The sequence below is a fragment of the Callorhinchus milii genome, unplaced genomic scaffold, assembly GCF_018977255.1.
Source record: "Callorhinchus milii isolate IMCB2004 unplaced genomic scaffold, IMCB_Cmil_1.0 Scaffold24, whole genome shotgun sequence".
NCBI lineage: Eukaryota > Metazoa > Chordata > Chondrichthyes > Chimaeriformes > Callorhinchidae > Callorhinchus > Callorhinchus milii.
This window is the reverse complement of record NW_024704765.1, coordinates 8,423,503-8,436,535: the sequence shown is the minus strand read 5'-3', so window position 1 is coordinate 8,436,535 and position 13,033 is coordinate 8,423,503. Positions and strand designations below refer to the sequence as shown.

At 42.2% G+C, this 13,033-nt stretch overlaps 2 protein-coding genes across 2 annotated transcripts in view; one reads left to right on the top strand and one right to left on the bottom strand.

Annotated features, from left to right (window-relative positions):
* Positions 1-36: 36 nt before the first annotated feature.
* Positions 37-8,119, bottom strand: tprg1l (tumor protein p63 regulated 1-like). Its single transcript, XM_042343496.1, has 6 exons — positions 8,039-8,119; positions 7,847-7,963; positions 4,832-4,923; positions 3,511-3,687; positions 3,143-3,296; positions 37-2,723 (listed from the first exon to the last, which is right to left on the bottom strand). The coding sequence occupies exons 1-6, from the start codon at positions 8,117-8,119 to the stop codon at positions 2,529-2,531; spliced, it is 816 nt and encodes a 271-aa protein (XP_042199430.1). The 3' UTR covers positions 37-2,528.
* Positions 8,120-9,625: 1,506 nt separating this feature from the next.
* LOC103184260 (multiple epidermal growth factor-like domains protein 6) overlaps positions 9,626-13,033 on the top strand; it is an 85,746-nt gene continuing 82,338 nt past the window's right edge. Inside the window, 2 exon segments of the mRNA XM_042343495.1 lie at positions 9,626-9,794; positions 11,871-12,237. Of these exon segments, the coding sequence (XP_042199429.1) occupies positions 12,059-12,237 (179 nt within the window). The 5' untranslated portion in view covers positions 9,626-9,794; positions 11,871-12,058.

The window sequence follows — 13,033 nt, the reverse complement described above, 5'->3', positions numbered from 1 at the left end:
TCATGAAGGATGCACAAAGTAAAACTGCACAGGATGCACAGTAAAATTGCGCTCTTTTATTAGCATTGATAATTTTTTTTTACAGAAATTGCTTACAAAAAATGGATTATGTTCAATATACATCACAACATTTAAAAGCATGTTCCGAGAAATCAGGCACCATTTCTCAAATTAATGACTAAGCAGTCTCCTTCGAGGATTTTTTTTTAAATGAGGTGTATTCTAATTCCAAATAAGTAAAGACAGCTCTACTGAGTTGACTACATATTTAGAATCCTGTAACGTGGTTTTGGCATCTAATATGTACAGTAATGTGGTTTGAGAACTATTTTCCCATTGATCTTACGAAATTTCAATGTGTTTTAATTCACGTGTTTTGAGTTTTCAGGTTGGAGGTTGGCCATTGCCAATTTTTCCTGCAAAGTGAGTGAGGGTGGACCATTGGAATGGTTGGCTCAATGGGGAGATGGTCCAAAGGGATATTGAACCAATTGGTGAATGTGATTTCCCCAGAATTCATGCTGTACAATTTGTAATGTATTGTTCACGTGGAGCCTTCAACAAAAGGAATGCAGCAATTGAGAGGATCATGGTGATGCCAACATCAATGTTTCCATTACTGCTCTGGATTATTGCTGACAGGATTGTGATAGTATAAGCCATCTTAGTAACACGGTAACTAATGGCCACTAAGAGTACTATATTGGAAAGTAACATATTTTAATAATTGTACAGGTCATTCATGTTAATTGGCATTTGGTTCATCCTCAAATCTGTATTGCAATTCTTTTGGCCAGTGAGTTGAGGATGATTTCTTGTTTTAGAGACATCAATACTGTGGTTTTAATCGCTGTATGAATGGTTTGCCTCAAAGACCTTATGCGCATCCACTGCCAGCAACAGTTCAAGTGGCAAAATAATGTACCCTGTAATTTCAACCAGGAGGGTCCAGAGGTTTGTTATACATCCTGATTAATTCCATTCAAGGTAGTACTCATAACTAATTCTACCCCCATGCAGCATATAACGATATGAAAGGCGCTATACAAATGTAATTTGTTGTTGTAAATTTGCATTCAATAAAAAATGTAATTTGTCTCGCCAGTATTGGAAGATTCTGCCAATTAGATGTCAGACACAGCACAGGTTTTCAAATGTAGACATTTTAAAATCCTACTAGTAGTAGGATGATGACTTTAGAACTCACACAGTTGATGTTTCTCAATACAAGATACCCGCAAACCTAGTAAGACCGAACCTTTCCGGGCCAAGAGTGGGCATATCTGAAGTTTCAAGTACTGGTGTCATTTTGTTTGTGTTGGTATTTTTTTAATGCAGAGTAAAGCAGGCAGACAGATGTGTCATTTTCTAGATTAGGGCTGTTAAAACCACTTAATCAGCATAGCCTGGCACTGGAACCACTGGAATAATGTGTACAGGAGCAAAACTTCTCTAGAATGATTACACAATGGCACTATAGCTCACACACACAGTTGTGGTTATCAGGTTAATATCATTCGCAGAACTGTTTTTCATACCTATCCATCCACTTTACTTTTTTTTAAAAAGGCAATTTTCATTCAGCACAATAACGTTTTGAACATTGCAATGCCAAATAAGCGGTTTAATAGTTTATCACCATATCAGCATGCAATTGTAGCACACAGCTAAAAGGCACAGAAATTAGATCATCGGGGAGGCTGTTGTCAATTTATTCCAGAAGTCTTATCTCCTTTTATTACCTCCCCTTTTTTTAAAAAAAAACTACTGTAACTTGGCAAACGACTGCTGTGGTTTCAGGTCCACTATCAGCATTACAGACATTCAAACAAATCCTACTTTGGGAATACATGGCCGCCAGGGAATTTTTCACCTCTTAAACCCAGAGGTAAAGCGATAGAAATCTACAACATTGCACCATTCCTTTCCATCAGAAAAAAAATCATTTGAGTCTGAGCAAGCATTAGAGTGAACTGTCTCACTTCGGTTCACTTCCTCGCCACTTCGATCTCTCCAGCCCTTGGGCCATTATGCAATTTAACTTAGGACCCAAAGGTAGAAAGACTGCATTCAAGCTGTTCCCCCAATATGGGCCCAAATCCAACTGAATTTGAAAAGAAGCCTGACTTGCACTCTCACTCAAGCTACAAGTGAGAATATATATGTGTACAAAAAAGTTAGGATGCAAACACCACTATGATACAAGGACACGGTGCTTTTATCGCTTTCCGGGATGTAACACTTTCTCCACTTCCCCCTCCCGGTCGGTGTACAGTGCACAATGATTCTAATGCCATTTCTGTTTAAATTCCACTGTGCAACATGCTAGCTTAGGTAAGTATTATAAATACACTGTACAGGAATTTGCATCATTTACCCCAAGACGACATGCATCTAAATGCTCCATTTACCCAAATGAAGATTGGGGTCGTACTATGGAAATTGGTGCCACAAGAGGCAAAGTAAAATACCCCAGAGGCTAAGGGAAGATCTACCAAACTGGGTGTTGCAAGCTTAACATCTTTGGCTTAAAATCCAATTTTCCCCCTTGACATAGAATACCCAAGTTTGGCTTCATTGTTGAAGAACGACATTAAGCCAATGTAAGTCTGGATGAAAAGGGGTCGCTCTAGGATCAGCACTCCATTGGCCAGGCCCGGCAGTGGTGTCTCTTTGTGAGCTTTCTTCACAGCTTGGATTAACTGGGTTTTAAAATTCTCCAACTAGAATGTAATCAAAAGAGATTCAATGCAGAGTAAGTCATTATAAAAACTAACCCATTGGACAATACAGTTTTAGCAATCAGAAAGCAAATGGGCTGAATATTAAAACAGATCTTGAAATTATGTTTTCATTCCCAAATTATGCAGTCCCGTTCTCAAGTTTGTACTGTCGCTGAAGATAAGGAGAAACCATTTTAAGAGTACAAAGCCCAGTCCGAAGTACTTCCTGGACTGCCTGTGAGATCTTAATGTTTAAGAATTAGACTTTTAAGAACTCCTTAAAAAAGAAAAATTAACTAGCGTTTCACTGTCACGGTAGTAGAGCTCTGCTTTCCTTAACTCAGTTCTGGGACAAAATGATTCAGAGTGCGCTGTATTATTGCAGTAGCCTGTTCTGAAACATGCTCAACCCTTCTTACCTGGCAGAGGGATGCAATCTTTTCATCTGCGTTTGCCATGGGATGTTCGGTGAAGGTAGCATAGGGCATGTTGGTGGACCATGGGTTCCAGCGGTTGAGAAAGGATGGCATGCCTCGCTTGTCCCACTGGACACGTATCCCATCCCCCTCTCTCCTGTAGAAACAAATTATAAGTCAACTCTCCACATCTTCATTTTATTTAGCATTGACTTCTGTGGCTAAGGTTGGGCATTAGTTTCTGTAAAATACATGTTACTAATCCTTGCATTTTTGATAAAGCGCCTTATCACGTCTTCGAGATGTCTCAAAGTGCTTCACAGAATATACTGTGAAGCAAATTGACTGTATATTTTGTGGGAGAAACTTACTTGTTGAGAGATTTGGGAGGGAATTCAAACTTGCCGATGGAAATGGTATCCACTGCGTTAAGAGAAACCCGGATAACCTGTTGACAGATGAGGCTGATGAAGTCGTACTTGCAGACTAGCAAAGAACGATCGGTGATGAGCACGAGTCTCTCCTTCTCGTTGTTCCAATGGTCAATCCTGTACCACAGCGAGAAAATACAATGGTGAAACACATTGTAATGTTCTGGAAACAATTTTTTAAAAATTATTATTGAACAGCATTCATTCTTTGAAGACTCCAGAGGCCTGGAATCTGACCCAGCCTTAGCCTTTTAAAATGTTTAGATTGTCCAGAATTGTGAAAAATTCTTCAATTCAGTTGAATGTGGAAGCTAGTTTTCTGCCAGTTCTTTTAAGAACCAGCTTCCAAGTTAACACAATTTAAGGATTTGTCACTCTTAAACTTTGACAAGGGATCTAATTTAACGGATTGCAAGGTTTCTTTAAGGATTATATATCTGGTTCAACAGAATCAAGTGGTTATTCCAACTAATTGTTTTATAAATCCAATTTTTGTAAAAACAATTATGTTAAATTATATTAAACTAAACTGCTGGCTGTTTATTTATTTGAATGTATTTAATACAGACAAAGGGATTATTGTCCCTTTTAGTATCAAGCCGCATAGCACGCTGCTCAGTCTGCTGTAGAATAACTCGTCTGGTGCTCTTTCATGCAGTCTACACTGACATCTTCTGAGTTCCTGCAGTAATTACACTCTCGCAAGATAATTTATCTGCAATGCCTTTCTCAGGCATAAGATAACAGGCGTCTCGTGAACACTTTACAGGCTATTAAATGTTTCTTTCATGATGGTGATACTCCTGCATACAATAGGCACTTTTAAATGGGAAAAAAAGTACTTTGATCTGTTTTAAGGGATTGATAAGGAAAATGGATACCTATTTGGTAAAAAAATGTAATTGAGTATGATAATAGTGTAGAAGCAGTTATTTAACAAAAAAAACCTGCAGACTAACTAGATGAACTGCAAGGCTTTTGCAGTATGTTCTTGTATAAGGTTTATTTAGAGCTATTATTAACAAATACTGGACCACACCCTACTCAAAAACCAGAGACATCTAATCGTGAAAGATAAATATCACTTTTCGTAACATCTTGACCCTCTGATTCCAACACTGAATTCCATGACAAACTGGAATGACATCCAAATAGGAATAGCAAGGTTAGTTAGAAACTAGTTAGCAATTATTCCAGATTTGCTCCAGCCTTTGCAGACTTGCACTCACTATTTGGTTCACAGAAAAACCCTCCCACTTACTCAGTCAGCAACCACACACTTTGCACTCCTCCATCTTCTGTTGGCATAACAATGGATTGAATGTCAGTGACGGCTTGCTCGATGGTTCCTGGCTGATGAGAGGAAAGAGAAGGCTGGCTGTTAAAGAGATTCCAACTCACCCATTAACCTTTTAGAAACCCAAAAAATTCGATAACATCACCCCTTACATACACAGAAAGACATTCCTGTTGGTATCTATCCCATTCCCTGTAAACACAGTGGGGGGGAAGAAGTGATAAGATCTACTGCAACCAATTGGGCGGTGGACTTCGAACCTGAGATGTTCATCCTACCTGTATAGATGCAAGATGCTGCTCACGGCAAGGAGAGACTTCGTGACACTGTAACATGGGGGGAGGGGTTGATGCAGTACTTAAAGGTGGGGGGGGAAAAGGGATCAAACGGTGTGCGTTTGGTGCCCAGTATCCATTTTCACAATATTGACCAGCTCACTGAGGAAGCTGATGTTCCAGGAGCATTGATAGACGCCATTTCGGTGGGACATTAAGTTCCTCTCTGTGCTTTGCTCAGGCGGATGTTAACGATCCCACGGCACTATTGGAAAAGAGAAGGGAGTTTCTCTCTCCAGGTCGGTGTCCTGGCCGACAATCCCCTGGATAAAATCGGTTATTTACCTCCTGGCTGTTTGTGGGGATGCTGCTGCGTGCGAATCAGATGGCGTGTTTGATAATAATAATAATAAACATTTGATATAGCGCCTTATCTCATCATCAGGACATCTGAAAGCGCTTCACAGGATATACTGTAGAGTGAAATGACTGTACAGTATATTTTGTGCCTGCAAAATCCTGCGGAACGCAGCGAGGCATCTCGACGACGTGACAAGGCGCCGTATCAAACACAAGGAAAGAAACAGGAACTGTCACACGGTGATCATTTTGTAAGTAATAATAATAATAATAATAATGCTTGCATCTGAAATGCGCTCTGGGACCCCCATTGGCTGCCGTGTTTCGCCCACAAAAATACACAGTTTACTCAGTACGTTCTGTGAAGCGCTTTGAGGCGACTCGACCACATGATAAGGCGCTACATCAAATGCAAGGATTATTATTATTATTGCTCTCTCGCACTCTCTCTCACTCCCGCACACACGCACGCACGCGAATTACACGGTCACTACACTGCACGCAGTACGTTCTGCAGAAGCACTTTGAGGGGCGTCTCGACGACGTGACAACAACAACAAGAGCGCCTTTCATGTCGGGAGGATGTCCCCAGGCGCAGGACAAGGCGCTATATCAAATGCAACGATTATTATTATTGTTGTTATTATTGTTGTTGTCATTGTTATTATATTGTTAATGTTATATTATTGTTATCATTATTATTATTGTTATTATATTATTGTTATATTATTATTGTTATTATAATTATTGTTGTCATTATTGTTGTTAGTGTTATTATATTATTGTTATATTATTGTTATTATATTTTTGTCATTATTGTTATATTATTGTTATTGCATTATTATTGTTATATTATTGTTATTACATTATTATTGTTATTACATTATTATTGTTATATCATTGTTATTACATTATTATTGTTATATTATTGTCATTATTATCATATTATTGTTATTATATTATTGTTATTATATTATTATTATCATATTATTATTGTTATTATATTATTGTTGTCATTATATTATTATATTATTATTATACAGTGTCATTATCGGGTCGTTGTAAACACAGAGAGAGAGAGAGATAATATATTGCATTATTGTTGTTATTATTATATTATTGTTGTCATATTATTATATTATTACGACAGTGTCATTATCGGGTCGTTGTAAACACAGAGAGAGAGAGAGAGAGAGATAATATATTATTATTGTTATTATTATAATATTATTGTTGTCATATTATTATCATTATTATCATTAGAGAGAGAGAATATATTATTATTATTATAATATTATTGTTGTCATATTATTATCATTATTATCATTAGAGAGAGAGAGAGAGAATATATTATTATTGTTATCATTATATTATTGTTGTCATATGATTATCATTATCATTAGAGAGAGAGAGAGAATATATTATTATTGTTATCATTGTAATATTATTGTCATATTATTATTATTATTATCATTAGAGAGAGAGAGAATATATTATTATTGTTATCACTATAATATTATTGTCATATTATTATTATTATTATCATTAGAGAGAGAGAGAGAATATATTATTATTGTTATTATAATATTATTGTCATATTATTATTATCATTAGAGAGAGAATATATTATTATTATTATAATATCATTGTTGTCATATTATTATCATTATTATCATTAGAGAGAGAGAGAATATATTATTATTATAATATCATTGTTGTCATATTATTATCATTATTATCATTAGAGAGAGAGAGAATATATTATTATTATTATAATATCATTGTTGTCATATTATTATCATTATTATCATTAGAGAGAGAGAGAATATTATTATTATTATAATATCATTGTTGTCATATTATTATTATCATTAGAGAGAGAGAGAATATATTATTATTGTTATTATTATAATATTATTGTTGTCATATTATTATCATTATTATCATTAGAGAGAGAGAATATATTATTATTATAATATCATTGTTGTCATATTATTATCATTATTATCATTAGAGAGAGAGAGAATATATTATTATTATTATAATATCATTGTTGTCATATTATTATCATTATTATCATTAGAGAGAGAGAATATATTATTATTATAATATCATTGTTGTCATATTATTATCATTATTATCATTAGAGAGAGAGAGAGTATATTATCATTATAATATTATTGTTGTCATATTATTATCATTATTATCATTAGAGAGAGAGAGAATATATTATTATTATTATAATATCATTGTTGTCATATTATTATCATTATTATCATTAGAGAGAGAGAGAGAGAGAGAGTTTAATTAAATGCCATTACAATCAGGAGCGCGCGGCCCTCACCCTGAAGACAAAGTAGTCCCTGACTCGGGCCTGTAACGTGGGGTCTTTGATGCTGAAGGGTTTCAGGGTCTCGGCCCCCGGGGCTGCTGTGGGCCCCGGTTCCCCGCGGGCCTCGGCCTGGGAGTCGGCGGCGGCGGCGGCGGTGGGGGGGCCCGGGCCCGGGTGCGCGGCGGGAGGCCCGGGCGGCCCCGCGGGGCCGAAGCCCAGGCCGATGCCCTCCGTGGGCAGGAGGACGGCGGCGTCGGGCTCCATCGAGTCGTTCATCTGCAACATGGCGGCGGCGGCGGCGGCGGCGGTGAGGGGCGGGAGGTGAGGGGCGGGAGCCCGAGGCCGCGGCCCGAGCGAGAGAGGGAGGGAGGGAGGGAGGGAGACGGTGCGAGCGGCAGCGGGAGGCGGGGGATAGGCGGGGCCTCGGCCCGGGAGGGGGAGCGGCCTGAGAGCGGGGCAGAGCCTGGCACTGACCCCCTGACCTGGCACCGAGCCTGGCACTGACCCCTGACCTGGCCCCGAGCCTGGCACTGACCCCTGACCTGGCACCGAGCCTGGCACTGACCCCTGACCTGGCCCCGAGTCTGGCACTGACCCCTGACCTGGCCCCGAGCCTGGCACTGACCCGCTGACCTGGCACCGAGCCTGGCACTGACCCCTGACCCGGCCCCGAGCCTGGCACTGACCTGCTGACTGGCCCCGAGCCTGGCACTGACCCCTGACCTGGCCCCGAGCCTGGCACTGACCCCTGACCTGGCCCCACCCCGAGCCTGGCATTGACCCAGGACCTGGCCCCGAGCCTGGCACTGACCCCTGACCTGGCCCGAGCCTGGCACTGACCCCTGACCTGGCCCCAAGCCTGGCACTGACCTGCTGACCCGGCCCCGAGCCTGGCACTGACCCCTGACCTGGCCCCGAGCCTGGCACTGACCCCTGACCTGGCCCCGAGCCTGGCACTGACCCCTGACCTGGCCCCAAGCCTGGCACTGACCTGCTGACTGGCCCCGAGCCTGGCACTGACCCCTGACCTGGCCCCAAGCCTGGCACTGACCTGCTGACTGGCCCCGAGCCTGGCACTGACCCCTGACCTGGCCCCGAGCCTGGCACTGACCCCTGACCTGGCCCCAAGCCTGGCACTGACCTGCTGACTGGCCCCGAGCCTGGCACTGACCCAGGACCTGGCCCCGAGCCTGGCACTGACCCCTGACCTGGCCCTGAGCCTGGCACTGACCCGCTGACTGACCCCACGCCTGGCACTGATCCACTGACTGACCCTGAGCCTGGCACTGACCCGCTGACCTACCCCACGCTTGGCACTGACCCACTGACTGACCCCGAGCCCAACACTGACCTCCACCCGTGATCTACCCTGAGCCTGGCAGGAGTGGCCTGAGGACGGGGCAGTGACGGGCTTTGACCCCGAGCCGGGGAGAGGAGGGCGGCGACCCCGTGGGGCATGGCCGAAGAGGAAGGTCTTCAGGTACGATCAGGACGGGGGGAATGAACCCCTTCAAAAAAAATAACAACAACAGTCTGTTGGTCACTCAACCCGCGACCGTTGGGGAGACCCTGCCGGGCGCAATGGGCCGGAGCGTTCCGCCCGCAAAACATGCGGTCACTACACTTCCCAGTAAGACGTGACCGGGCGCTGCATCAAATGCAAAGATTAAGTGATTATTGTTAATTGTTTTTTCTTCTGTCAGGTCGTGATCGGGCACTCAGCGATGGGGTGGTGGGGGGTGCGGAGGTGGGGGGGGGGGGCTGCAGAGGAGGGGGTGCGGAGGGTGGAGGGGGGGCCGCGGAGGGAATTAATTCATGGTTTGTGTTCCGAGGGCCACCGCCCAGTATACAGTACAGCAAAACCCAGTCTCTTCATGTTCTCCCACTGGATGGCGGTGCATTCCTGAGCGAAGGAACGAACGGCAAATTAACTTCGCGTTTATTGGGAAACCAGAGGAAGGTTTGGCAATAAAATAATGCAACGATAACCCCCGCATATCATTCGGCGTAGTGCCCACAATATTAAAACGACGCTTCGCGGACAATTACTACCGAGTGCGCTGACCTCATTAGGAAAACACAACAGCCGGTTTCTGCACGGAAAGGTCTCGGAACGCAAATATGAAACGAATAACTCATTTACGCTGATGATTGTTGGCCCGAGAGAAACTTCCTGCTTTTTTGTTTTTGAATCGCGTTACGGGACCTTTTGACATTCACCCGAACGGGCAGTCAATCCGTCTGGATGTGCATAAAGCAACCGAAAGGATGAATGTTGTCTTAATGTTAATATAAAATTATGCAGACGTACCACAGAGATTATACTTGGGAAGCCACAAAAAAGTGCAAACCTTAACCTGGGAATCAACGTGTTTCGCCTAAAAATAAATCAATGACTGCACTTGACAATAATAACTGCAAGACAAGTGGTTCGAGGTGTTTCAAGCCAGCATTAGTTGGTGCAGCACAAGAGAAGTAACATAAAATTAAAGGAATAGCAAATGGATTTAGTTTTATTTTACGTTTCATTCCCTGAACAGGAATACTGTATTAATTTAAGTGGATGTGGCAGTTGGAGGATAAGTGCATTTTTTATTAAATCTTTGACATCCGGCGATTGATGTCCATTAAAGTCTACTTTACTTTTATTGCTTAGCACTGTTGGGTGGAATTGGAGACAGTTCAAAGCCAACTTGTGTCAATACCTCTTGAAGCACAGTTCCAAAGCTGCACAAGCCGGTTCCGGTTTCAGCTATTATATCAGAAACAGGATTTTCAATGTTTTTATTATAAATCTCTCGTGAAATGTGCAGTTGTAAGCACAGTCCTCAACTGCTCTCGCTCGGAGTTTATGATTGCAGTTACATTTTTTTTACCATGTGAATTCGCTTTCGCACTGAATGTGCCGTATCTGTTTGTGATGGTGCACAACTTTGCGCTCGGTGCAGTGCCTTCAATATTGCAATGCCTCCAAAGTATTTCACGTGTAATTCCTGTCAAGGGTAGTGACTGTATTTTGCAGGCAAACACGGCAGCCAATTTGCACACAACAGTATCCCACCAACAGCCTCGAGGTGAAGTGAATGGCCAATTTATCTGTTTTTCTGTCCAGGACACCGGGAGAAACTCTTGCCCAATAGTGTTGCGCGATGTTTAATGTCCAGTGCATATCAAATGTAATGAAAAGGAGCTATGAATTAACAATGTTTTTTTAATTGAATCATTAATCTGTACCTGTAATTATGTTAAATCATTATATTTATCCTTGTGTCTCAAGGCATCTTGGTTCAGAGTTACGTTAATGAAATCTTCCACCTGAAATTCTCTCAGTACAGGATTGCAAACTAACTGCTGGGTTTCACTTACAAAATACAAATATGGTTACTGTGTTGACAGTAAATCCCGTGAAGCCTCTTCGAGACGTCTCAAAGCGCTTCACAGAATATACTGTGAACCGGGTGGGGGGGTGGGGGTGGGGGAGGTGACTGTATATTTTGCGGGCGGAAGGCGGCAGCCAATTGCGCAAATGCAAGTTGTCGCTGTCGCTGTTGCTGTTGCTGTTGTTGTTGTTGTCATTTTAAGTACCTCATTATTCTTTTGAGTGGATGGGAAGAGGTGCCCAGTCCCAGGCTCCTCCTGCTGGGATGTGAGAGAGAGAGAGTGAGGGAGAACCAGGCGGGCTTTAGGACATCGTACATCATCTGGACTGTGTTGTGTGGATTGTTTGAGACAACTTCTCTCTCTCTCTTTCTCTCTCTCATTGCTATCAAAGTGAATGTGGATTTGTCTCTAAACGCCCCTTCCGCATGGGGTTCAGAGCAGAGTCATGGTAGCAACTGGAGACACGTTCAAAGGTGTATTATCCCTTCTCCTCTGCCAATTATATTAAAAAAAAGAGGAGTTAGATCAGATTTTTTTTTTAAAAAGTTCCTAGAAAACATCTCATCTTGGAATGACTTCCCCAGGAAGAAAGCAGTGACATTTTTTTTAAGAAAAATTCATTGATTCATTGATTCATTCATTCATTCATTCACAGGAGGTGCAGAGAGAAAGAGAGAGAGAAAGAGAGAGAAAGGAGGTTATTTCTCCTCCTTTTGAAGCAGAAATAAAGAAGAGGGAGAGAGAGAGAGAGAGAGAAATCCTACACACATTCCTTCCTGGAAGCTGTGTGGCTTATTGGATGCTTGTCGGTTTCAGTGGGGACTTTGCTCTGTTCAGCAGCTGATGGTATATTTTAGGGGAACTTCTGCAATTTCGAAAGAGCCACACAAGAGTCGAGAAATAAGAAACTTGCACAGAGGAAACCAGACCAGGAATCCAAAAGACATGGCTTCACAAGTGTCACTGGTGCTCCTGTTTTGCACAATCCCAGCTTTTAACTCTGCAAACCTCCAGCCTTACATGTAAGTAGTGATTTATTTATTCCAACAGAATAAATGGTGAACAAGGGACCCCCCCCCACCCCCCCAAAGAAAAACACACACGTTTGAAACGACAAGGTTGGCTTTAACCTGCAGGTTTTATTCCCTGCAGGCACGGTTGGAGAATGGTGATTTATTTGCTGGTTTAAAGAGAAATCAATTGAAACGTGTGCGTTGTGTTTTTAGTGGTGGGGGGGGGGACGTGGCTTTAATCTGGACTTTCAGTTTGGATGTGTTTGGATGTTTTATTTGAGGGAAACGTACTGATTGATGGAGCTGAGTGTCTATCTCAGAGTGGCTCTCAGTGTTTATCTCTCTCTGTCTCTGTGCGTTTAAACGCACAGTGGCAGCTCTGATGGTCTTTGGCTCGACTTCGCTTCTCAGTGAGACAGTTAACATGGCTCAGTATCTGTCTCGGTTGGGAGACAGACAGACAGACAGACAGACACAGAGAGAGACAGAGACAGAGAGAGAGAGGTGTGATGTGAAACTCAGCAGTGGGTGGGGGTTGTGCAAAACAAAAAGTTTGCCCCAATTATAAGTTTCATTGAAGTTTTTGGGTTTTCAAGTTGATTCAAACAATCCAACTTTTACAGTGCGTCTCTTTTGTTTGCATTGCATTTCCCACACGTCGTGGGCGCACTACACACACACACACACACACACACGGGAACCAAACCAAACCCACCAAATCCACTCACTTGGAACGGTTTTTTTTAAAAAAAGAAAAGAAAAAGAACCGTTCAGTCAGTGGAGCTCTGTGCTTTATCGTTTGTTT